The 27,672-nt window shown below is 41.5% G+C and overlaps 2 protein-coding genes across 6 annotated transcripts in view; one reads left to right on the top strand and one right to left on the bottom strand.

Annotated features, from left to right (window-relative positions):
- MACROD2 (mono-ADP ribosylhydrolase 2) overlaps nucleotides 1–27,672 on the top strand; it is a 3,010,403-nt gene that overhangs the window by 668,872 nt on the left and 2,313,859 nt on the right. The gene's annotated exons all lie outside the window — the stretch shown is intronic.
- On the bottom strand, nucleotides 3,633–24,124 carry FLRT3 (fibronectin leucine rich transmembrane protein 3). Its single transcript, XM_068232455.1, has 3 exons — nucleotides 23,904–24,124; nucleotides 9,252–9,931; nucleotides 3,633–6,473 (listed from the first exon to the last, which is right to left on the bottom strand). The coding sequence occupies exon 3, from the start codon at nucleotides 6,459–6,461 to the stop codon at nucleotides 4,491–4,493; it is 1,971 nt and encodes a 656-aa protein (XP_068088556.1). The 5' UTR covers nucleotides 6,462–6,473; nucleotides 9,252–9,931; nucleotides 23,904–24,124; the 3' UTR covers nucleotides 3,633–4,490.

The following is a 27,672-nucleotide window of genomic DNA, read 5'->3' as shown; positions in this document are numbered from 1 at the left end:
CTTTTAGCAAACTATATATGGCTCAGTTCATCAATTTTTACGTGTCCATGGATCGCAGAATCCGTCACCAAGCATGTAGTGTGTAATCCAATTCTGTCAAAATAATCCTGCGCTCACATATATTTCCTCCACTCCGTGATTGTATCATTCATAGAAAAAAGAAGAAAACACAAAACATAGCAAAATACTGTTTCAATAACCTATCTCTTATTCAACATTACCCGGTGCCTTGCATTCACTTGTGTATCCACCACCGATCAGCTGTCGATCAGCTGCCCAGAGCGGAGCTTAGAGGCGTGGGCAAGTCGGCATGCTGGAGCTGTCTTGTTGATATGCGCATTTTTACTGGGGAGATGTGAGTGCACTACTTTTAACTTTTTAATAAATGATACAGTTTTACACTATGTCTAGCTCCTTCAGTCATTAGGTTTAAGCAAGCTTTTTAAGCTGGGAGATTTATCAATACCGCTGAAGAAACGCTGTGGAGAGTGTTGGGGATATAATAAAGCATGGTCGCTGTCTTATAATCTGGGCAGCAACCAACAAGGTGAGAGGCTAGCGGTGGTGGTGCAACAACCTACACACGTGAGGAGGTGCTCTGAGCTCGTGGGTCTATGCTTTTATTGCTGTCTGTGCTTGGACAGCCAGAACAGATGGTGAGGACCTGTGAGACCCTGTCTGTGGTGTAATCACTGTGGAAGTGTCTGCTTCACTACTTTTGGGCAGATTGGAGTGAGTGCTCACTACACAAGGCCTTTTCTGTTGTCTGTGGCTCAGCAACGGTGGCACATGGTGGGGACCTATGACAGCTGATCAGTGGTGGATACACAAGTGAATGCAAGGCACCAGGAAATGTTGAATAAGAGATAAGTTATTGAAACCGTATTATGCTATGTTTTGTGTTTTCTTCTTTTTTTTCTATGAATGATACAATCACGGAGTGGAGGAAATACATGTGAGCGCAGGATTATTTTGACATGATTTGTGAAGTGCTCCTCCCCCCTAGCAGAGCCTGCTGGTATCAATACAGCAGATGTATAGGTTACCTCAGCAATAGCAATTTCCCTGCGCTGTCTGAGAAACCTTCCTAACTCCTCTTATGCTGGGGATACACGGTATGTTTCTGTACCGTGTATCGACCAGCTGATCCGCCCAGCTGATAATATTCAGCTGCCCCAATCATGCCGCTCGACCCGCACCCACTCGATTCCCGCCGGCGGACAATGGCAGGGAATCGAGCGGTGATAAGGAAGCGCCGGCGGGGACGAGCGGCAATCGATCCGCGTGGACGAGCGGGGATGCGCCGGCATCGAGCCGCTGGCTCGATCCGGCGCATAAAACGTGCCGTGTATGCCCGGCATTATTTTACAACAGTTTTAGAAGGAAATTGCAGTAACTAGTTATTTCCTAATATGTCTGAGACCGTTCTGCATGGATTTCTAAAAACTTACCAATATTTTGTCTCGGACATTCTTGATAAATGCCCCCCCTCTGAGTTGGAAGATCCCTCAGTGGACTGCTATATAGAGTGCTGTAGAGTGTCAACAGCTTTTTCCTGTCATTAAAAGTTTAAATACTACTTTAATTTTCCATGTGCCAGAAACCTTTTTAAGCCTAGTACACACATCCAATTTCGATTGGCCAATCAAACCTAAAGGAATATTGCACAACTCTGCATATGTACACAGCTCATTAATTTTTAAATTAATGTTCATTGTAAATTATTATTAAATTATAATTTGCGGTAAAGACCAAACTAACTGATGTACAGTATTTTTATTTCTAAATTTGTAGCTATGTACCAAGCATTCACTATATTCCGGTTTTGTTTACAAATGTTTTTCATTGTCCTGTATAAGGTATTGAGTTGTTTCTAAACTCCAGTAAACTGTTTCCTACAATTTATGCATGCAGCTTATAGCTGAACTGACTAAGAACTTACAATTTTGATAGTTGAATAATTGAAGTTAGTTACCAAACTTTTCTCTACAAAAACTACCATCTGCTTTTAAATATTTGGGTAACACTAAACCAGGGGTGTCAAACTCAAATACAAAGTGGGCGAAAATTGAACCATGGGACCTAGTTGCTGGCCAACCTCAATGTCTACTGGCCACCTTTCTCCCTTTTAAAGTTCCCTGGTGTCTAATGACCCCCCATCCTTCCACAGTTCTTCTGTGTCTAGTGGTCCTTCTCTCTCCCCTATACAGTTCACTGGTGTCTAGTGGTCCTTCTCCCTCCCCTATACAGTTCACTGGTGTCTAGTGGTCCTTCTCCTTCCCCTATACAGTTTAATGCTGTCTAGTGGTCCTTCTCCCTCCCCTATACAGTTCACTGGTGTCTAGTGGCCCCCACCCTGCCCTATACAGTTCCCTGGTGTTTAGTGCTTTCCCCATAACTCCCCATATGGCTTTCTTGGTGTTCTAGGGCTTCACCTCCAATTTAGCTTCCCTGGTGGTCTAGAGTGAGCCAAACATAATGCAAAGTGGGGGCCCAATTTAATGGCTCTAAGGGCCAGAGTTTGACATGTATGCACTAAACCAAAAAGTATTACTAAACCAAACTTAAAGTATTACTTGATTATGTTTCGTTCATTCTTTTGTAGCATTCAGTGCATGACAAGTTGCCAATCATCAGTGGTGGTAATCCATAACTTAACAGGAAATTCATGCTTAAGTTGTGTCAACATCATTTTGAGAAAACCCCTTGGCCTACACTGGCAAAATAAAGGATGGTTGTTGTTTTTTTTAGTCATAAATGAAGCTAATTTCAGAGGGCAGTCAATCCTCATCTGGCTTAACTAGATAAACGTATTCCTGATTCTTGCACAAAAGTGATGTTTAGACAGTTGGGTGCTCTCTAGATCCTCCGGGACTTACTCACGGCCTGCTTGCCTTCTGCTGGTATGTTTTCAATTCTAAGGTTGCATGACACTTAATACTTTTGATAGACCAATGGTGAAAATTGCAGATACAAAAATGATAGTACTTGACTGAACAAAGAAGCAATAGAAAGCAGCAAATAATTGCCCCTGATTATGTTTCCTAATAATGGCTTGCAAATGTGGTCAGGTTTTATGTGCACAGAAAATATTGTATATTCTTTCTTTCAATAAACCATATCAAGAGTTAAGTTTTCTTTGTTTTATTCAGCAATGAGATCAATATTTTCATAGTCCGCAAGTATGAAAAATTGTCAGAAAAAAAAAAACAAAAACAAAAAGCTGAATACGTGAATCAAGGCACATACAATACTGACCAAAGGAGCATACAATGCACCTTGGCATTTCTCTGAAAAAGAAAAAAGGACAAGAGGAGGAGGGGAGGTATGGCAACAAAACTGTATTCTTTTTTTTAAATATTAAATTAACGGAAAGGCAAAATAACATGATGGATATTTTAATAAAAAAATATATATTATGATGTAGTAATGGGCACTATGCATTTGTTGGCAGTTATGCTATTTTGTGTGGAAAAAAAATATAAAAACAAAACATAGGTACAAATGTTTAGGTTTTTTAAAAAAAATGGTTTACAAATCAACATAAGTTTGTACATCTTTATATATATATATATATATATATATATATATATATATATATATATATATGACTAATTATGACAAATGTTTTGGCAAATTTAATTTTTAGTAGGTTGTTTATTTTTGACTGATTTTTGGTGGGTATTTAAAGTAATCTAAGGGTATTTTATATTTGGCCACAAATGACTGGACATGGTGATGTAAAGCATCTTTCAATATAAAATGTGTTTTTTTAATTATGACACCTATGAATACATGGCAAAATGTATGAATGGAGACTTATTTTCTATGGAAAGTGGAATATACACTAGATTTGTACTTCTGTGTTGTGGTACAATAATGCCCATTACTACACACATAAGGGTTTTTTTCTGTTTATTGAGTAATGTTGTGTACAGCTTTTGTATTTTTACAGACCCATCAATACTGTTAAGTTTCCATTATTTTGTGGTTTGTTTTTTTTGTAGCTATATTTTATTTATAACATTTTATAAATGAAATGCAAAACCGGCCTGTGCTTATACTACAAAGGTCTGAAAAAAATGACCAAAAAATAATCCTGATTGTTCAACACAGCAGGAAAAAAAAAGAAAAAAAGATCACTTTCACAGTCAACAAGTCATTTTACTCAGTAGAACACAAAAAAAAAAAGTTAAATGGTCTGTAACTTCAATATTAGCAAGGAAAATACAGTACAAATTACAAAAAAATACTAAAATAGAGAATTGTGTTCAGGCAGCAAACTACATTTAATTGTAGCAGCAACCTGAAATTTTGAAACTTTTAATAAAAAGTTCTTAAATATAAATTATATGGCAAATGTACAGTACATTGCTCCTTCAAAGTTTTTCTTTTGTGTGTGTTTTTTTTTTTAATCCAGTGTTTTGCAGTAGAACAGTGAATCCCATTCAATCATTTAGTTTCTATAAAAAGTCTTGTGCCTTTAAGCATCATGAATGTGAATGGTCAGAATCTGGAATACCACTGTCTCTGTAGCTTCTGTTACTGCTGCTTTGACTGTGATTGGTTTTATACAAGGTTACTCCATTCGATGGAAATATAGTGTGTAATATAAACTCCTCCTTGGTCATTGAATCACTATTTATTGGTATCATCTGAAAAGAGGTCTCCCTTATTTCCAAAATGGAGTTGTCCTTCTTAGTCCCCGCCTCTGCATAGTCATCTTTTCTTCTCCGCCCCTTGCTATAGGCACAGTTCCTGGAAAACAAGGATCCGTTACGATGGACGTACCAACAAACTAGAGCAAGCAGTGTGATTGCCACTAGAGCTACTGCTCCGCCAATGATAGCTGCTAGAGGCAAATTGGAGTTTTTATAAGGCTCCTTTTCTTGCTCCCGATTTAATGTTGTTGTTGGGTTGTACATTTTAAGTGAAGCAGTTTCTGTTTCAATACAAACAGGTGTTTCATCTAATAAAAAGAAATTTCCGGTTTCCATGGGAACCATACATATACGGTATGGTGATTCTGGCTCAAGTGCCGTAAGTAAATATTCGGTTCTGTCACCTGTCACAATTGTTTCTGTAATAGATCCAAAAACTGGGCTGTGGCCCAACTGCCAGCTTAGTCTTAAAGACATCATTGGTAAAGCAATTTTCCAGGAAATATGGATGGTTTCAACAGTGACCGCTTTTACATTGATTGTAATAATTTTCCTCACGGGTATTGGAGTGGTTCGATAGATTTTGTTTATATCAGGTGGCCGTATCTCTGGTTGTTTGGTCACAGAAACTGGCCTCTGACCTTGTGCTGGTAGTATCGTGTTCATCATAGTTGTGGTTGTAATATGAATAGGATATTTTTCCGAGCCATCTTTACAATCAAATAATTCTTTGTTCAGGTCTTTGATGGCCATACCCCTTACACGCTCCGGTGCTTGGCACATCAGACCGCGAACATTAACTTTGGAAGTCAAAGACTGCAGCCAGTCACGTACCCATTTCATTTTACAGCCACAATACCATGGGTTGTTGCGTAGAAATAACTGGGTCAAATTATCCAGGTCATCGAAAATGCCCTGAGGTAATGAAGTAAGGTTGTTGTTTGACATATCAAGTCGATAAAGTAGGGTAAGATCAACAAATGCATTGGGTGGCACATAGTTCATATGATTCTCTTGAAGGTAAAGCTTTTTCAAATTTGCACCTGGCAAGTTTGCAGGGGGAGAGGTCAGTGAATTTCGAACTAGCGAAAGTTCTGTCAGATTGACCAAGTACATGAAGACTCTATCCCCAAGGCCATTATTGGTTAAGAGATTTCCATCCAAAACAAGGCGTTTTAGATTTGTGAGTTCCTGCAAACAGATATCTGAAATATGGGAAATCCGATTATCTTCCAGCCGTAGCTCTTCAATTGTTTTAGGCAGATAACAAGGAATTGTGCTTAGGTGGTTTCGGGAAAGGAACAGAAGACGAAGGTAAATGACATGTTCAAATGCCCCTTCCTCTATGCTAGCTGCGGAAACAGAATTGTCATCTAGATGCAGCTCTTCAAGCTTAGATACCCTTGAAAGTGCATCACGAGTTATCGTCCGTATATTATTTTCCTGGAGATGAAGTTCCTTAACATTTATGGGGAGATTAATTGGAAATTCATCTAAATTGTTCCGGTACAAGTAGATCCTTTCCACTTTAACCAGGAGTTTCAGGTCAGAAGGTATCCCAGCATTGTTGATCCGATTATTTTGAAGATAGAGAGTTGTAGCATCATCAGGTATCCCTGAAGGAATGGACGTCAACTCCCTATCATTGCAATATATGAATCCTCCATCACAACGGCATACGGAAGGGCAAGGTTTGGCACTGACGTACTCTGGAGCAATTCGAAGTAACAGCAACATCTGAGTCCAAGCAACAAGAAAGTTCCACGTTTCAGCTCTCATGGTCCTACAGGATGACGCCATCAATTATTTGTCCTGGAAGAACAAAATAAAACATTAAATTTGTGCAATTTTTATTTCATAAAAATATTTACACAACTCTTAAAATATTTATAAAATGCTAATCTGGGACACTGATAAAGTAATATGCTGCTAAAATTGTCTAATTATTATATTGTTATATAATTGAGTGCAAATACATCTCACATTTTTGATCCAGGGTCTGTAATTGCCTATGCTTTATCTTGTTAAAACATAATTCATTCGGGATTGACAAGCAAAACATATCAAGAATTTGTGTATGTTTTAGGCCTTGTTCACAGTGATCAGTTATGTTGCTGAATACTGCATGTCAACTCGCTGCCTATATAATTCTATGGGCCTATTCACAGTACTATGCTGTAAGGGTTTGTTCACACTAGAAGCATTTTAGTCATTTTTTAAGCGCTGACGATTTTTCAAAATCGCCCTGAAAGCGCTTACAACATAAATCTCGATTGAAGAGTTCATATCTGAGCGGTTCGTTTCCGATCCGCTCAGAAAAGCGGTGCATGGGCCATTTTTGAGATTTTGCCTCAATGGAAGGTATAGTAAAAACGCACTCTCACAAAATCGCTTTGGGCAGCGATTGTGCTCGCGTTAAGAATAAATACATTGTATTTATTCTTTTCCGGATGGAAGAGTTCACTTCCTGACTGACGTCAGTAAGTGCAAAAAACGCAATCGCTTTGCAAAAGCACTTATAATAGCACTTAAATTTAAAAAAAAAAAGCGCGCCGGGAAACGGAAATAAAAATTGGGTCAAAAGCGGACTGCCACGTGAACGGAACGCAATGTGAACAAGGCCTAACTGATCACGTTATTCTAACTCTCTGCATGTAGGCTTTGTATTAAAGTCTATGGCCAATCTGCATTGCCGTTCACCGTCATTATAACACGTACGTTGTGCAACTGACCACTGTGAACCTAGACTTAATAATTTATACATAGATTGAAAGATAAGGCCCCTTGGATGAATAAACATTAGTTATCTGTTACCTAGACCATCATATTATTTTCTTGCAGTGTTCTCCCCAGAATCTTTTTCCAGCTGGGTGGCATGAAAAAGTAGCAAGGTGGGGCATGATGGGGGAATGAAGGGCCGGCACAACTCTTCTTACAGCATCGGATGAGGAGAGCCAATGAGAGCCTGGGGAGAACACTCTTGCTAGGAATAAGTGTCACTGGAAGAGCTGTACTACAGCACTTTAAGGAGGAACTGTAACCACAGATAGTAGAATGCAGTAAATTATTCATGATACCCATTTTACATTAAATATCCTAGTTTCAGCATCAAATTCTTCCTATTTCTTTATATTGCTGTATATTTGTGTGTAGTTCTGCCTTCCCACTGAGGCTTAGCCTAGGCTGTTTATTATGCGAAATTCTCCCACCCCCCATAGCATTCTGGGACACCAGAGACTTTTTCCACTGGCTTTAGAACGCTCGGATTCTGCAGAGATCGTTTGCCAGTACCTAAGATGTTGCCGCCTTTGATCTATTTCACAAGCCAAATCAGGTAGAGGAAACCGGCAAACTCTGACTTAATTTAAAAATGATTACTGTAAAATAACCAATTTTATTTGTTGTTATTTTGACTACAGTTCCTCTTTAAGCTGTTTTTTTTTTTTGCTTAGTTGTCTGAGGAACGTTTTCCATTTGCAGTAATTGTGTTATAAAATGACACACTTCAGTATTCATGTTATCCATTGCAGCTGCTAATGACAATGCCACTCCAGAAATATATAACCTTCTAAACCTGTACTACATTCAGCTCTAGCAGCAATTTCAACAATGCTTTCAACAAAGATGAGATCTGTACCTTCTACAGATAAGAACAACAAAATCACATGTGTAACACTGGCTCAGATGATTTAAAGTGAAACACCACCTTTGTTAAGAAATAACTCTACCTTTGTTCATCTTTAGACAAGACAAAACACATTTATAATGCGCTTTTCACCTGACGGACTCAAAGCGCCAGAGCTGCAGCCACTAGGACGGATCCTATAGGCAGTAGCAGTATTAGGGAGTCTTGCCCAAGGTCTCCTACTGAACAGGAAGAGCTGAGATTCGAACCCAAATCTCCTGTGTCAAAGGCAGAGCCCTTAATCAGTACACTATCCAGCTTTACACATTTCAAGGATTAATAGCAATGCGATTTCCACATAATAATTTTTGTGGATGCAAACACACCGCCACTCCTGAGTAAGGCTAATAATGTCAGCTTGGGGCTGTCACAACTACTGACACTTTCTTTTAGTGGAGGTGTGGAAATGAGAAAGAATGGTTCCTTCTCTGTGCAGCTAATTACTCATGCAGGAAGAGGCACACAGACTACCAATCCCATGCTTGAAAAAGAAAGGCGCTGCCCATTTAAAGTTTGATTTGGACATTCAAGGCTGGCTGCATAATGAAATGGAAAGATCATTTTTAACAACATTGTTACAAAAACATTTGTGCAGTACAGACAAATAATAATGTTTTGGGGTTTGTTGTACCTGTGGTTGAATTTCACATTAAATCTCTGCACTTTAGTTACAGATTGAAACTTGCCAGCTTTTTCGAACAAAGCTTCTCTAGGTTTTCCATTGCTAGCCTGAGTTAGTTTATGGATGCAGATACTATGAAGGCTTTCTTGACAGAAAAGAACTGGAATGACATCTCGTGTTACAGCTCGTGTCATGACACCCTTTGCTTTTATCAGACATTCTTCCTTGCTTGTTGTCTTCCCTTCCCTTATCAGCACTTATTAGGAGCTAGTCTGAGACCTACCTGCTCGAGAAGTGTCAGATGATGTTCCCAGGAATCCTCCAGTGGCCAGGCGGTTGGGGAAGGCCTTGTGTTTCCAGAATAGCGAGGTCTGGGTTATCTCATTTAGCAGTTTTTTCTTTCACAGTGTTTTATTCAACCAATCCTAACTTGAAATAAGCAGGTTCAGAGTTTCATTATCTCTTGCCCACATCACAGCGAAGGTTCATCGCCAACACCCAGAACGTACGCTTGACGAGCTTCAGTTTCCTGCCGCCATGTGGAAGTTTCCCAATTAAAAGGTTCCTTTATAATCCCCTTTTGGCTTTTAATTTTTATGCCAGAAACTGCTTTTCCATTTACAAACGCTCTTCTTCAAGACCAGTAAAATGAATTCCACACCAGAAGAACGATTCATAATGTAGAAGCGAGGTTAAATACCACATTCAAAGTAGGTGCATGCTTTTCCTGTGCACAAAAAAAAAAATCAGCCATGAATGCTCTCTGTGCAATAGCGACAAACCCAAAACATTGAAGGCTGCTGTAAAAACATCTCAGACTCCAAGCTGGACCAGAAAACTTGATTGTAAAAAATGAGTGGAAGCTGACTCAGGAAGTTATCAGTACTCTGCAATTTGCAGGTTCCTTCAGGAAAAAAAATGATGTGCTTGTTCCTAAGAAGATTCCTTTTCAGCCATAATTTCCTAGAAAAAAATAAAAAAAAAATAAACAACTGTTAATTAGCAATTAGTGGCCATGAATTTTGGCATACAAGATGACCACTGAATTACAGGCCTTATGTTGATTGAGGTGTGTTCGTTATGTTTTACAGCACACTAAAACTCTCAATTCTCTTCTCTGTTCAAAGCTCCCAGAGGTCAGGAGCGTGGTACCACTCGCCACTACGTTTTCTACTATTTCACGTCAGCCAATTCAGTGCATCCATCCAAGAGCAACTGTAATTGAAGTCAGCTTCAATCAACCGACTGCAGAGAAATTACTTTAGCAAACGGTGACACCTGTCTTTTTCGATTACAAACTCAAGCACAATCTCTTGCTGTCCACCACTTTTGTACATGTAATAGATAACCAAGTCCGGGAGCCATTCCTGATCTGAAGCACGCTAGAGTTCAGTTTATGCTAGAAATTCTAGGACAGGCCTTAGAACAGAACTGTGTATTCATGACACAACAAAATACTGATAAGCGAGGACTCTGATACAAAAGGACTAATAGCTTCCTAGCCTGTGTATTTGCTGCCATACAAGGTCTGATGTCAGAGAAAAGGGTTTGCTATATGTGGTTAGATATGGTCCAAAAACCCAAACACTGAAACATTGCATTAGGGGGCAAACATTTAGCATCACTAAAACAAATGTCAACATGCTGGGAGATTTTTAAGGAGAATGTGTATTTTGAAGGAAAGCTTTGAGCTTGTTCTGTTGCTAAGAGATGCATGAACAAAATGGCTGGATTGGCCACTGCTAGTAAGCAAATTCTTATACTGACTGGCTGGAAAAGGCAGATAAACTATTGGTTTCTCAGTTGACACGTTTGGATGTGGGAGTAACAAAGGATCGGGAGAGAGAGCTGTTGCACATCTGTAAATTGGTTTGGCACCCCCCATCCAATCATTTACTGATCATGAGAATGAGCAGAGAGGTTGTTTGCCCAAAAGGATGGCCACACACACACACACACACACACACACACACACACACACACACACACACACACACACACACACACATCTCCTCTTGTATACCAGTCCTAAGATGCTAAGAAAGGCAGGATTCAGATCTCTTGGGGGATAAAAAGGCAAATTAAAATAAAAACTTTCACTTTTATCTGTTTTCAATTGAAATACTCAGGACCAGGAATTTATAAGCAGAAATGTCTGTGGACTTGTCTGGGGCTATTGGACAAGAATGTCTCTCAAAAGTGAACTGAACTTCTAGACCCATGTAATTGTTTGCAGCAGGGTCAGGCACCAATGTTATGGATGGACATGGTTTTTCTGTCCCATGGACAGACTATCATTGGCTAGTGATCTGTTGTGTTGGATCACTATTAAGGTCCGTACACACGCCGGACTTTAGGCAACGACGGGTCCGTCGTTGCCTCCCGCTGGGTGGGCGTGCCAGCGACAGTCCGGCGTGTGTACGCTCTGTCGTCAGACTGATACGGCTGTTTCTGAGCGATCCGTCGGGCGGATCGCTCAGAAACAGCCGTATCAGTCTGACGACAGAGCGTACACACGCCGGACTGTCGCTGGCACGCCCACCCAGCGGGAGGCAACGACGGACCCGTCGTTGCCTAAAGTCCGGCGTGTGTACGCTGCTTTAAATTCATCATTGGTGGTAGTTTCTCTGTTTCTTCCCTTTCTACAAACATGAACAGGCGCACCCAACCAAAGCTGAGCTGCCTGTTCATGTCCTGGTTAGTTGTGGTGGATATCAAATTATGCTTTACTTCAACAACAGCCATCTTACATCTGTACCAGACATAAAGGAAACCTGAACTAAGAAAAAAAAATCAATGCGTTCCAACTCCCGAAAGCTGCTACTTCACTGCTATGCTGATCTGTTCTTATCACTTTTTTAATCTATTCCCCAAGTGAGCGTAGAGGTACAGTGTCCTGACTCATCTGGATGAATATTAGTAACAGGTGTGTGACTCAAACTACTTCAGCCAGAAGATGCCATTTTCTGTAACGGACAAAAGATGGAAGCCCCCATACGCCTCTCATTTGAGTTACAAGTTTTTAATGAATGTTGTTCAGAGCCATGTTTTACCAAGATATGAAATTCTTTTAAAAGAACGACTGATGAATCAAAGAAATATGATCTCATTAAGTGATATGTTCTGGTCTGTTCAAACCATTTCAGTACATTTTTTTTTTCACCCAACTAGTACTTCAGATGTAAGGTTTGCAAAGGTCAACCTGCCAAGGTGCTGAGAGTGACAAGTAAAAGAATTTGAGTAAGCTGGAAATACTTGACCCTGAAATTAAGGAATGCCGAAGCAGCAATTTGCTTCTCCACTCAGTAATTACACGGTATCCAGCGAGCAGAGCATCTGTTCCAGAATTAAAATGCTCTGCAGTGCCAGTATGCTTGAATAATAGATGCAGGAGGCTGCTTTTATATAAACTAAATTCCATCTCTGAATGATTAATCTTTAACGATATAGGGCTAAGCTTACCGTGAATGTGGATGCCGGTTAAGCAACGGTGCCCCCAGCTTAAACTGCTCTGAAAGACACTGTTTTTCTGCTAATCTACAGAAACATTTTAATTATTACCCACGTGTGCTCAAAGGCCTCTGGTGTCCTGTAGTAACTTGTGAAGATGCTATGCTAACAGACAATGCTAACAATCGTTTACCAGTAGGCACCACGTTTTCCAGAATGTGGATTAAAAGTTAAGCAGTTCTTCACCTTCCCCAAGTTAACCATTACAGCATGTGCGGAGATGTTCTTGACCGTGTCCGCTTGGGTTATTAGCATGTGTTAAATCTGCTTTAAAGAGAATCTGTACTCTAAAATTCTTACAATAAAAAGCATACCATTCTATTCCTTATGTTCTCCTGGGCCCCTTTGTGCTGTTTCTGCCACTCCCTGCTGCAATCCTGGCTTGTAATTGCCAGTTTTAAGCAGTGTTTACAAACAAAAGACATGGCTGCTAACAGCTTGTGATAGGCTGAGAGTAGCTCAGTGTGTGAGTCATACAGAGCTTGGAGGGGGCCTGGAGAGGGTGTGTATAGCTTCTATCCTATTACAAGCAGACCAGCACATTCCAGCCTAAGTGTCTGAGCCCGACAGAGGAAAGATTAGATTATATAAGAGATAACACAGCCAGTGTGCAACTAGGAAAGGCTACAGTAAGCCAGAGCACATTAGAACAGGTATAGGAACTTATAGGATAGAAGAAATAAGGCTGAAAATTTTGTTACAGAGTCTCTTTAACAACCGCTGAAGTGCATCACTGATGCGGCTAAATATACGATAAAACAAGTTTGCCTCAAACAACGTGATTTTTTTAACACCCCCCCCCCCCCCCCTCCCTCATTTTAGACCTAAAAATTAAGGGGGATGTTTACATTAGACTTTCTATTTGTTTATAATGTTCTGTACCCCAATTTTTTTTTTTTACTTTTTGATTTATGCACATAAGAATTGGGCCAACCTGAGTATGCAAACCTTTATTATTCCTCTTTCAAGGGAACTTGAAGTGAGAAGTATATGGAGGCTGCCATATTTATTTACTTTTAAACAATACCAGTTGCCTGGCAGCCCTGATCTATTTGTCTGCAGTAGTGTCTGAATAACACCTGAAACAAGCGTGCAGCTAATTTTGTCAGATCTGACAATAATGTCAGAAACATCGGATCTGCTGCATGTTTGTTCAGGGTCTATGGCTAAAAGTATTAGAGGCAAAGGATCAGCAGGACAGCCAGGCAACTGGTATTTCTTAAAAGGAAATAAATATGACAGCCTCTATATCCCTCTTGCTTCAGGTGTCTTTTCAGTGCCAGCCATGTAGGCTGCTGCCTCACCAGTCTTCCATCCTTTTTAAAGGCTGAGCTTGTGCGTTCCTGTCACTATTGACTAACACTAAACAACCCCTCCCTCCAGTCCTACAGCAGTCTGTGTCTGGTAAATAGAACCCAGCATGCTTTGCCGAGTTGCATCAAAGTTTTGATGCCGCTTAAAAAAATAAATGTAAAAAAATATAAAAACGTTGTTTTCAAACAGTAAAGTAAAATAGCACAGACTGAACTTCACACCAGTGTAGATAAAGTCAATTGGAATTTCCTTGTTTTTTGGGAAATTGCTTTCAACTTGTTGATTGGAAGGCATTAGCATAAAATAGGTAGGGAAATGACTGCAAGTGGCGTAAAATAAAAAGTAAATAAGTGTGTTTTTTTTTTTTAAACACAAAGTTAAACCTTATCTTTTTAACTTCTATTGTCATGCAAAGACCACTGTCTAATGCTGCTATTGTGGCAGGGGATGTGCTGGACTTAACTGAAAGCTCATTAGGATCAATAACAACTGCTGTCTTTTTTTTTTTTCCCCCCCAGCAAAAAGTTGAGCAAACAACACAAAAGCTACAATAAAAAAAAAAAAAAAAAGATAAATATGCAAAGCTCTGCTGGTAGGAGAAAAATGTGGCTTGGAATAAATTCTTGAGCAGCTTACAATAAGATAACCCCTCCACATCTGTTTGCTGCTCTGTTTGATATGACCCATTTTGCATATCAATAGCTAGGCACGATGTTAGAAGCAGACCCCCTGAACAATGCCCCCTGCCACGGGGCGTACCACCATTTCTTTGTCGTTGCATAGGCATTGATTGACCTTGAATGATTATACATAAAATATCACCCAGGCCTGGTCATGGTGGAGCTAGCTGTGTTAGCTTGGCTCTTTGTAGACACGTGATCTATGGGCCTTTCGCTTGTTTGTACACAGCACTATCGAATGTATTTGTTTAACTCGATTTGATGCATTTTTTTAAGCATTCGCCTCTCTGTCGCTGTAAAAGCCTTCATGGGGTTTTGGCAAACCTTTATTGTTGATACAGAGGAGGGATTTGCAAGTAAACTTTGCAGCTTGAATGTATCTGTCATGCTTTCTTGCATTACGCTTTTCTTGGACGGGTGACAGGATAGGCAAAAACGCTCCTGTCTGGAGGATTTTCTCCACGATCATCAGATTTCATATAAGGTGTCTCTCGCTCTGCGTTTATTACCGGCGATAAAATAAGACCACCAGGGGGTAATGGTGCAATTCAGCACAGCGTGTATCCACCTGCCTTGCCTTACATGATTAACATTAGACTTACTTCGGCCAGACATAACTACTCAAACTCAGTTTTGATGTTCCTAGTATGCCTTCTAAATCTGCCACATTAAGAAAACACAAACTGGCCATGGAGTTGGCCTCCTACCAAGATTATGCAGACAGCTGTAAACTATGGAATTTTATTTGATTAATTGGTAAACTTTCTACAAGAGGATCACTGAAGTGATCCTATTAAGAACACCATGGTATTCCCTCCCATGTTTTCAACAGTTAACTGTTTCTTACTAACCTGGTACACTATGGAAAAAGTAACCTATGAGGATTATGATTTAATGGTGACCCAACTCCCTTATTCAGTTTGTTTAAAGAAGTGTTGTTGTTGGCGAGGAAAGCTGATACTGAGATGTTTTTTACGTGTGTGCCAGCAGAGGGAGCCCTTGAGCATGTCTGCTCTCTCCCTAATCCTTACTTCACAACATACAGCTGAGATAGTAGTTAAAAGAGTTTGTTTAAATAATCGAAGTTTTACAAGGCCTAATAAAGTTCTGAAGAATTGAAAGGAATTCACATTTTCAAACCTGAGGTACCCAGAAGTGAGACTATGACCCTGAACAGCACATTTAGTTAAAATGAGGCTATGATCAATAATGCAGTATACTCTATTTACTCATTTTGCTTCTGTTTTAAGATAAAATCTCAACACTGCCAAGGTTGACTTTACAAGAATGAGTAATGAGCAGTCCAAAGTTTTCAGCACTTTATTACAAGGAAGATAAGTGCTGATAGTTAATACACAACATTAAAATCAATGGGGACAATAACCAAACACAGAATTCAAGCAGAGATCAGTGCAGACTGTAGCTCGCTTACTATATGTATAGACACAGTGTAGCAGCTTATGGTGTAATTATTATTGATTTATAAAGCGCCAACATATTCCATGGGTGCTGTACAAAATAAGAAACAAACGAGGTACATTATGTACCATAATATGACAGACAACAGTGTACACCAAATATAGACACTGGTACAAGATTGGTAATGCAATTATTGGGCTTCATATACCTGTAAAATAAATAATGCAAGTATATTGTATTATTGTTCAGAGCCTCATTTGTTTTCTTTTAAGTAAAACTATAAATTGTCTGAGGAAAGAATAGATGTTGCTGAATGTGGCAACTAAATTCCTCATTTTGTGGTCCCAGATAGGGATTGGCTGCTAAGAGGGATTCCACATTTGTGTAGGTCATATATGATAAAAGATTCTGATTGGCTGCAGTACCCAAATCTACACATACTTTTCTGCAGGGTTCATGACTGGAATAGAATATAACAACTGTATATATTGCCTGGAGTCAACTCCTCCCCCATGTACAGTAACGGAACCTATAGACCTGCTATAGCAGCAGACTATTTGTAGCATAGTTATGCATATGGACTTGTGTCCTTTCAGTTTTTGTTTGTACTGAAATTCCCATCATGCTTTTAGTTACTCTAGTTACCTCAAATAGCTGTGGATTGTTTGTTGCACTTGCTAAAAATATCCTTACATGACCTGGCTAACAGCACACAGTTTCTGTGAGAGAACCTATAGTCATTGGATAAAAAAAAATCACCAAACAAGTACATACTGTCATCAGAATGATAACACTAAGAGCCACTAGCATAACAACACCAAGGGCACCATCAGGAAATATAGTTAGTTTATCTTACAATGAGGCCTTGATCAAGAATGCATTGTATTTGCAATAAATCTAAGATCTGGGCATGTCAACCCCAGCATAAGGAATATAAATAGTTACTCTGTGCTTACAGTGGTAGTAAACAAGCTACAGTCTGCATTGATAGGCTCTCCTCACTGTTTCTACATGGGAAAGTTGACTCTATGCTTAAAAGCATACCTTTTGAAGTGCTGGTAACATCTGCAAATAATGAGCAGAGTACAAGGCTTCTTCTAGCTCAATTGGTAAGCTTGTGATTTACATCAAAAGCAAAATCTTTACACTGAAAGTTTGCTTACAGCCTCATTTTAACTTGAGTTAACCTCCCCGGCGTTCTATTGAGATCGCCAGGGAGGCTGCGGGAGGGTTTTTTTTTAATTAAAAAAAAACTATTTCATGCAGCCAACTGAAAGTTGGCTGCATGAAAGCCCACTAGAGGGCGCTCCGGAGGCGTTCTTCCGATCGCCGCCGGCGCCCAGAATAAACAAGGAAGGCCGCAATGAGCGACCTTCCTTGTTTTGCTTAGATCGTCGCCATAGCGACGAGCGGAGTGACGTCATGGACGTCAGCCGCCTCCGATCCAGCCCTTAGCGCTGGCCGGAACTTTTTGTTCCGGCTACGCTGGGCTCAGGCGGCTGGGGGGACCCTCTTTCGCCGCTGCTCGGCGATCAGGCAGCACACGTGGCTGGCAAAGTGCCGGCTGCGTGTGCTGCTTTTTATTTGAAGAAAATCGGCCCAGCAGGGCCTGAGCGGCAGCCTCCGGCGGTGATGGACGAGTTGAGCTCGTCCATACCGCTCAGGAGGTTAAAGGGAACCTAAAGTAAGAGGTTTATGGAGGCTACCATATTTATTTCCTTTTAAACAATACCAGTTTCCTGGCTGATCTGCTTATGCCTTTGGCTGTGGTAGTGTGTGAGGCACTCGCCTGAAACAAACATGCAGCTAATCTTAGATTTATTTTTTTTGTCAGAAACATCTGATCTGCATGTTTGTTCTGGTTTGTGGCTAAAAGTATTAAAGGCAGAGGATCAGTAGGACAGCTAAGCAGTCTGCTTTGCTTAAAATTAAACACATATAACAGCCTCTATATCCCTCTCACTTCAGATACCCTTTAAGAATACTAAAACAAATTTCTCATTTTTGTTTGGGCGTAAGCACAACTTTCTTGCTAACGCCTTCCCAGTGACTTATTTACTTAAAGTGAAAATGTCATAAGCCTAGCTTTCCAAAATCGCCACAGAAACATACTCCACCAAAGAGAGAGCGAGCTTGCAAAACAATCCTTTCCTTTGTCTGCAAGTGCTAGCTGCTATTTCTGAGTGGAATGCTTCCTGTGCTACCTGTTAGGAGTTTGAGAAATGACTGTCACTTCACCTCAGGGCGTGACAAGTGGGTACGTGTTTGCACAGCAGACTGCAAATTAGCTGCATTCGGCAACAACCACCTCACATTTATTGTCTGTCACATTTTTGTAGTGTCTACTGCGAAAATATTTTTACAGTGTCTACTAGAGACCAGACTGCAGAATGTGCCGTGTAGGCCTCTAGTATTTCTTGGCTAATAAAACACATCTGAATAAAATTAAGTTGGGATGATTTACTAAGAGAGCAATGCTGTAAAGAAAGCCTCTGTTCACTATAAACATTCAGTCATGTGCAGAGAAGCTCCTATTTACAAAACAACCCCTCTACACGTGACAGCTTGACAACATACATGCCTTCGCCATAAGTCTCATAGTAAATTACCTCAGCTTGGTACCTGTCACAGTGCATAACAGAGTAAGGGAAGCCATTTTGTATGACAATTAATGGTTAGACTAACAATTATTGTGCCATAAAGACAAATATTAGCAGCCTGTCACATATTTGTGGCAGGTACACTTTAGGGTGTCCTGCAATGAGCAACATGTCCAGTATTAATAGCACCACAGGTCTCCCATAAAACAAATCATGATTAGTAACATGACTAGTTTATGAATCCATAGTATAGATCAGTGACAAGTGCTCTTGAATAGACTTATTCCAATTTAACAAGCTGAGTAAGGATTATAACACAGAAGAGACTAAGCTGCTGCTGCTACTAATATGCTAAGAAACTGTCATAAAGATATCCAATGCAGTTGCTCACAACTATACAAAATGTAGTGTCCTAGTTCATTGTGAATGCACTGGATAACATTAGCAGTATCTTTGTATTAGCCACTACTAGCAGAAAAGTCTCTCCTCTGTTGTGATTCTAACTAGTGCTTTGCTTAGCATTTAAATGTTCCTGGGTAGGCCTTTAGCGCACAGAAATAAGCGTTGCACGTCGACACGTCTGCTTACTGCTTTGTGGTTCACTTTGTCCTCACAATGCACAATACCACACATGACTGCGAAAACCTCCTTTTTAGAGTATCCATTTTGGTGACTGCTTGAACTTCTGCAGCCAGGAAACAGACCACTGCCTTCTTTGTTCATTGAAAAAGAGGAAAATAAATGAGCTGGGGGGGGGGGGGGGGGGGGACGACTGCTGTAGCATGCCTCCAGCTGAGCCTATGCCCACTTGGGGGTGGTACAGTCTACTAGAAGCCTTTTCCCGTCGAGCCCAACAAGTCAGACGCTCGATGTTTCTCTGGCTTCCCTGACTTTAATTGCAACAAAGTCTCCTGTTGAGCCAGAACAGTGGTGTCTGTGAGAGCAAGTAAAAGTTCTCTTTTTGAAGGACTTTGTGGAACCCTAATGGCCATGCTGATTTCATTAACCATGGTATTTATTTAGCCATTACCCCTGACAATGCACATAACATAAAAAAAAATGGTGAAAATGCCTGTAAGCTGAAAAGATTTTTCTCTTCCCCTCCCTCCCCTTGCTCACTTGCTCAGTGTGATATGTTGCCTGGGGTTATGAAGAACAATTAAACACAGTTTCCACAGGTGAGATCATTTGGTTAGTGCAAAACGTTTATCTTTCTTAGATAAATCCAGATCTTGGCCTTGGCAAGTCCTCTCCCTCAAGCTGTGCTAGAGCTACATGCCTCATCCTGCTGGGATCTATGGTGCTTCCACCACTGTAGCACCAAAGGAACCCACCTCCTCTATATCAGATGGCCTTCAGGCCTTAAAACCTTCTCCATGCTGAATTACATCATGACCATACATCAGGAGCTACAGGGCAGCCAACCAAGTGCCAATAAGTGTTTTTAACCTCAGTGCTTCAACTTGAACATGTTTATTGTTCTTGTTGCCAAAACGTGAAGGATAACAGAAACTAGGCCCTTTTATCACATTGAGCAATAGAGCATTTAAATAGCCTAATCAGATACAGTGGCGTCAGTTGGCAAAATAATATTCTACACAGAGTAAAACATGTCCAAGTTAAGCAAGTCCACCACAGAGTAAATTCATCCCAGGTTTTTTCTTGTTACGGAGACAGATCTTTCTCGTCCACTAAGCCTAAACTGATAAACTGTGTTTTTTTATCCTGCGAGTAATGTTAGAACTGCACGCCCGCAGGCGCTAGTTGGCGAGGATAATTGGACTTTATCTGATTGGACAACACTGTACAGAGAGACTGGACCAAGGGAATAGATAATTAATAGTCTGGTGACTGTGCGACAGCAGCCAGAATTTGACCAAATTTATTACCCTGTCATGATTTGGCCACTGAAGCCATCACAAGAAGATGAAGGCCAATTACAGCGAGCCTGCTATGTCATCCGGGTTTTTCCTATGTCGGTGGCCAGAATTTGGCCAAAATTTATTTCGCTGTGACTTGATTTGGCCACTGAAGCCAGTGCAATAAGCAAACGGCCAATTACAGCCATGTTGCCAGGTCCACTTTGTATTACTGATGGCTTTAAGTGATCATAACCAACTAAGTCCCCACTATCTACGAAGAAGTCCCTATTTGCCCAACACAAAGTATACTGACCTTAACAATTTTAGAGTGAAAGTAAAAATCATACATGCATACAGCAAGTATAAGCCCCACGGACTATATACACCCCTAATACTGCCCCCTATACCCTCCTCACTACTATGGACTATATATCCCACTGTCCCTTATATCCTCCACACCCTTATGTACTGCATACTCTAACCCCCCTCCCCCCCCCCCCATACCCTTTCCTTAATCCCACAACCACCCCCTCCCATGCTAATATTTTGCTTTGGCAATGCTAAATGTATTTGGTCCTGCCAATAAAGCTTTTTTGGATTTGGTATACTGATTGCAAAGGTGTCAAATACAGGTGAACTATTGTAACCTGTATTAGCATATATAAGCATGCACAATGAGTTGTGCAGCTGTATGGCATATTAATATTGCTGCTACATCGATCAGTTATAACGAGAATCTTACAGGGAGGATTTGAATAGAGTGACAGGCTATATTGGTTCTAATAACTGCATGTGTGTATCCACTCAGGCTCTACGACTACCAACACAGATTTCCAATGTAATGTGGAGTATAAATCTAGAATAATAGACTGTATATAATCTTAAGTACCCTTCTGCTTCCTATGGCTCGATATTATAGCATTAGAAATATAGCGGGATTCTGGCAGCTTTTGCTTTCCGCAGATTATTATTGAAATAACATGATTAGAGGCTAATGCCGAATGAATATATTTGCAAGGGATTAATCTCCCCGGATAGACAGATCAAGCAGCGGTATGATCTCTAAGCACGGTTGGCCACTGAGTGCAGCCCTTGGTGAGACCTATTTGTTTAATTTGAAGGCATTATTCAGCAGCACTGTGGTCTGTTAGCAGCTGCAGCCCATGGGCAGCAGCCAGGAAGAGAGGGACACGGACAAAGCTCTTCCCTTGTTGTAGCTTTATGATCAGTAGCCCGTCTGCCCTCCTGACCAAGGTCTCCACTGGCTAAGCCAAGCCGAGAGCAAAGTCCGGGGACCCAGGCAAACGGCACAGTGATGTGTACCTGGTAATTCATCATGGAGAATTGATGATGTGTGCCTTCCACAGGCAGCAACAAGGGAAGGCAATGTACAGGTCCCCATAGCATATTCTCAAACCAATCTAATAATGAGTATTATGCATCTACACTCTGTCCAATTTGAAGAAAAGTCAAGTTAGATCCACTCTTGTTTTTTTTTTTCTAAATGTTTTTTTTTAGCCAGACTGGAGCTCGTTAAGCAAGGCTCTAAATAGAAAGCACAGTTACTGCTAGCAACCAGAGCAATTAATTTGCACATTGGTTGCTATGGGGGGCTCTACTGCGTGCTCTCTGCCTGATAAAGGCCATGACGGTTCATGTAGTATGTGGTTAGTGTTTGTGTACTGTGTTTTTGTGTATAAAATGGTTAGTATTTTTGCACGCCTGGCTGATTGAAAGGGCTGTGCTGTGTGCTAGCTTAATACTCAGTGCTCATTGCTGAAGGGGTAAAAGAAAAAGTTAAAAGCCCAGTCATTAGCCTATTCTTTGCCCTGGATTATGAGTGTATCGAAGTAAAAAAAATGAGACCCAAGTGAAGCTTTTGAAAGTGCCATAACCGAGACACCCCCCCCCCCCCTAAAAAAACCCCAAAAAATTATATATTAACTTGCTAATCTTGCAGGGACTAGTTCATTTGCGGCTTGCTTTTTTGTCACTTTTTTTTTTTTCAAAACATAATTCCCTATTCACAGTAGGGTCCCCCCGGCACAGACAATACTGCGTCCCTTAAGCTTGGCATTATCTGTCTCACACGACCTCCTCTCCCATTGCTATGCTGGTCACATACTTCACTGGTCCAAGCAGGGAATTTTGGTTTAATGTCTGAAGAATAGGAGAGGGATTTTTCCCCCTTTTTTTAAAAAAAAAGAAAAAATAAGCTCCTTTTCCAGTGGAAATAAAAAAGGGATTGGGGTTGTGCAGAAATGGCTGGATGATGAAGCTGCCTTCTTTTTCTTCCTAGAGCAATTCAGGTTTTGAAATGTAGGTGTAGCTGTTCATTTGTGTTTTGCAAAGTCTGCCTGGCTTTTCCACAAGTAACGTACATGGGGTTTTGAGCAAGATCTATGCTTTTCATGTACATACACTGCTGTTCTGAGGGATTATTGATTTTCTTTCCTGGCTGGAGAATAGACCATTGTGGGGACATACCACACATACAGCTATCACTAACCCTGCTCCTGAGACCTGGGATGACAGACTCCTAATCTGGCTGAACGGTACCAGGGGACAGAGAGCAATTGTGCAGTTTCCAAAACCTTGTCCGATTACTTATTTTTCACCCTGGTAAATGGTACATTGTCTCTCAAAATGATCTCAAAGGATTGCTTAGGGGGGATAAAAGTCTGTAGCTTTCTCCATCCTGTGTAGCACAAACATAGGTGCTTGGCAAAGCTGAGCATTCATGTTTACATGGATGTGAGCAGGGTGATCTCTGTGCACAGTTGACCATTCTCCTTTCAGTAGTAGCTGTGCAGCATCCTATAATCATGAGAAGGGTCAGAATTTGATTATATTAGTGAATAATCTAGTCTATGCTGAGTCTGTAGCTTTCTCCATCCTGTGTAGCACAAACATAGGTGCTTGGCCAAGCTGAGCTTTCATGTTTACATGGATGTGAGCAGGGTGATCACTGTGCACAGTTGACCATTCTCCTGTCAATAGTAGCTGTATTGCATCCTATAGTCATGAGAAGGGTCAGAATTTGATTATCTTAGTGAATAATCTAGATATGAACTATTATTTTATAGCCAGGCATGGGTTATAGGCATATAGCACTGGTTTCAGACTTATGTAAGGGGGGCAACCATGATCCACCAGGGAATATCATCCCAGCTGATTTAACCCAAGAACCATTGTCTGCAGCAATCAAAAGGGAAGATTATCTAATGTTTATGGGTAGAAGAACTCTTTTAAGTTATTAAAATGCATCCCTGTGAGAGAAAACAGAGAGAAAACTTCTCCTTCTGGCTCATCAACCCCCTGGCAATCCTCACTGCTTTATTCTACCATTCCATATCCGTCAATCATTCCTTCAATCACATCACTCAGTCGCTCTCTATGGGGACTACAACTTGCTAACAAAGTGTTGGGAATAATAATAGATGGGAGTCTCTAGCAATAAATGCAATGCAGTTTTCCTCCTTGCCAGTGCACTAATAAGATCAGATGCAGAACGTCGCTGTTTGGCTGATTGATGGCAGTCCTGACTTACCTGGAAGCTCAGTGCAGAAGAAACAAAAAAAATCCAATCAGGAGAGAGAGAAATCTGGTTATTATATTCCAGTCTGTAGTGCTGTCATAGGAAATAAAGGCTCCATCAGTCTTTGGGTAGAGCATAGAGAGAGGCAGGCAGCTAGCAGAGAAGGCTTGTAGCAGGCGGCAGCAGCAGCAGTAGCATCCCCCGTTCGCTGAGACACATTCCAGCTCCTGCGAGCTCAGCTCCAAGTCTGAACTTCCAGCAGCAGCACCTCTCGCTGGAGCAGTGTGGCGTGACGTCAGGGCCGGGGGCGGGGCTGTGTGCAGCCCATCCCCAGTGAGGTAAGCTCCTCCGCAGACGGCTTGCACATAACAAACAGCAGAGGGAGCATTGAGTAAACCTATGTATCCTCAGCGCTGTCTCTGTGCATCAGGCATGTGTCCCTGGCTGCTTTCTTCCTCTCTATTTCCTCTCCTTTCATGGAACTGTTAACACTTTGTCTGCTGTAATTCTATTACTTTTTTTTTTAATGCATTTCCTGGGACATGAATAGTCATATCTTTAAAGAGGACAGAGCTAAATAAAAGGGGAAAAAAAAGCTTTGAATATATTGCGTCCACAGCATAGTACCGCAATTAGAAAGCACAACTATACTACCTAGCTAAATATCGTTCACTGTTGTAAATTTCTAATAAGTGAAGGTGACCGGCCATACATATGTCGACTTGGCGGCCGATCGTCCATAAGAATAAGTATCGAATCGGTTGAAAATCAGTGCCATCAAGAGCATGGCTGAAATTGGTTGCATGTATCGATCGGACGTGCTGCAAGATGTCTGGCAGTCGATTGGTGCATGGCAGTAACGTCAAGCGATATCGGGATGAGCGACAAATTCCCTGGCGCTGTCCCCCTTAATGTCAAATGTGCCCTGCTAGCGCACTACACTCAACCTGTCTGTGTCCACCGCTGGCTCCGATCTCCATGCATACACGCGCCCCATGTGGTTGTTGGCGTACACGTGGGCGCTTGTGTGACATCACACCCGAGCACCGTGGGGGCACGTATGACATTGGGGGAGGGGACGGCCAGATAAGGCGGTGGATGCGGTGTCATGAGGCTCGATGTATGTGGTTTTTGGGGATATGGGAGAAAAACAGGTTTTCCCGGAGAAACCCTCATAGACACGGGGAGAACATTCAAACTCTGTGCAGATAGTGTTGTGGCTGGGATGTGAACCGGGGACCCAGCATTGCAAGGTGAGAGTGGTGACCACTATGCACTTTAACTGCGTGAAGTTAATGTGAGCCACGGAGAATCGTTTGGTAACTTCGTGGGCACAGGTCAGCTGCAGGGGGCGGCAGAAGCCCCAGGTAAGTGAAACTTATTTTTTTTAAAGTGATTTCAGTTCCACTTTAAAGGACAACTTTTACAAAAAAAAATGGTAACATTTAAAATACATGTAAACCCATACAAACAAGAAATGTTTCTTCCATAGTAAAATGAGCCATAAATTACATTTCTCCTATGTTGCTGTCACAGTAGATAGTAGAAATCTGGCCTCCATGTCTCCATGGGAGATTCTTAGCAAGGCCTTTATTGTTTGTAAAGATACTTCCTGAAAAGGATTTATACATTGATGCTGGCCAGCTTTCCTGATAGCTATATTTTTTTTGGGCAGTTTGACAGAGCAACTGCCATGTACTAAGTGCTTTTGAAAATTAATAAAACCCTGAACACTCCCCATGAGGTGATGGGCTAGTTCAACACCTGTCAGATTAAGGTCGCATTCAGAGTGGGTCCTTGCGGTTTCATGTGACGTTAGTCACAACGTGTCTGCGTTAAGAGGTAACGCACTGCAAGCAACGTGTTAACACAACGCAACATTTTTTAATGCGACTTTAACGGCGCACTGTGAATGTCCCATAGAATTATCATTGCAGTGCAGTAAGCTGCGTTATCAGACTTTATAACGTGCAACCATAACTTCCCACTGTGAATGTGACCTTATACTCCCTACTGTAAGTGACAGCAACATGAAAGATGAATAATTTATTGCTCATTTTACTCTGGAAGAAACATACCGTACTTCTTATTTGTATGCGTTTATATGTACTTTAAATTTAGCAATTCTTGTGAAAGTGGTCCTTTAAGTCCAGCCCCGGAAATGCACTGAAATTATTTAAGGGGGCCATAAATCACTTGAATATTCGCCTTGCGACCCAGAAAGATGGATCATAGCGACATACCGTGACTAGGATCGCTTCCCGATCCATACTCCTGCTGGCGGATATGCGCAACACACCGCAACGGCACACACAGGCGCGAACGCGACTTCAAGCGATTGCGGCTCTTTGCGCGGGAGTCATCAGGGATCTTAAAGATCTTATCTGCCGTGATGGTTATTGATGCGTGACGATAAACAACGTGTTACGAGTTTGTGGAAATGACCAATTGATGCTCCAAAAAATTGCTGGTCATCGGGAAAATCATCAAAATTCCTGAGGTGGATACGGTCCCTTATGCTAGGTACACACGTTGCGTTTTTGCGTTCGATAATTTCCGTCATGTCTGATATTACTTTTTATCGTTTTACCGCTCGATTTCTCATAGAAGTGAATGGAAATTCATAAGAAAAGATAAAAGAATCGAGTGGGAAATCGAGTGGCAAAACAAATTTGAAAATCAATCAAACGGGAAATCAACTTAAAAAACGCATCATGACGTGGCGTACCCAGCATTAGATAGATTCCTCTCTGATCAAATCTGATCAGAAAGTGATCAAATACCTGCCCACCTCAGGCGATAGCCAGCTGATTGTCAATCATAGTAATCGCATGCGGTGTAAAAATACGCTACAAAGCTGGTATTACCCTCCCCCGCACGTTGAAAAGCGCAAATTTTAACACTGGACCCCAGATGTCCATAGGATAGTATTATGTGGGAAAGTACATGCTAGCACTATAATATGGGGACTGCTTCAATAACAGCCTCTAGATTTGTTATAAGGGATTTTGGTTGTGTGAGTTAAGGTGGCCATACACTGGTCGATGTGCCATTAGATCGACCAGCTGACAGATCCCTATCTGATCGAATCTGATCAGATAGGGATCGTATGGCTGCCTTTACTGCAAACAGATTGTGAATCGATTTCAGCCTGAAACCGATCACAATCTGTTCAGCTGCTCCTGCCGCCTGCCCCCCCCGCCCATATACATTACCTGAGGCTGGCTCCCGGGCGTCTTCTCCGCACTGCACCGCACCGCTGTTCTTGCTCCATCCCGGCGCTTCCTGTGTTACTCCGTGACCAGGACGTTCAAATAGAGCGCCCTCTATTTCAACTTCCTGGTCACCGGAGTGACACAGGAAGTATAAGCGTACACTGGGACATGCGGAAATGCGGTGCAGCGAGGAGAAGAGGACCCCGGAGCCAGCTTCAGGTAATGTATACATGCTCGGATCGGGCCCGAATCGTACGCCGCAAGCGACGCGCTCCTACCGCCGGGCGATCGAGGGTAATTTCCCGCACGGCGCGATCGACGGTCCGATCCGATTTCGGGAGGGAATCGGATCGGCGGGTGCGTTTAGCGCAAGCGATTGGCAGCAGATCCGATCCCAGGATCGGATCTGCTGTCGAAACGGCCGTGAATCGAGCCAGTGTATGGCCTGCTTTACAGGTAAATATTGAGCCATGTAGCAGGCTGGCTGCCTGGAAGATTTGTGTATTCCCTTTTCACAAAGTGTTTTTCAGAGGAAGTACTGCAGGGAGGGACTGTGAGGCACTCAT

The sequence above is a fragment of the Hyperolius riggenbachi genome, chromosome 4 (genome assembly GCF_040937935.1).
Source record: "Hyperolius riggenbachi isolate aHypRig1 chromosome 4, aHypRig1.pri, whole genome shotgun sequence".
NCBI lineage: Eukaryota > Metazoa > Chordata > Amphibia > Anura > Hyperoliidae > Hyperolius > Hyperolius riggenbachi.
Note: the sequence above shows the minus strand (reverse complement) of the source record. Positions and strands in the feature narration are given on the sequence as shown.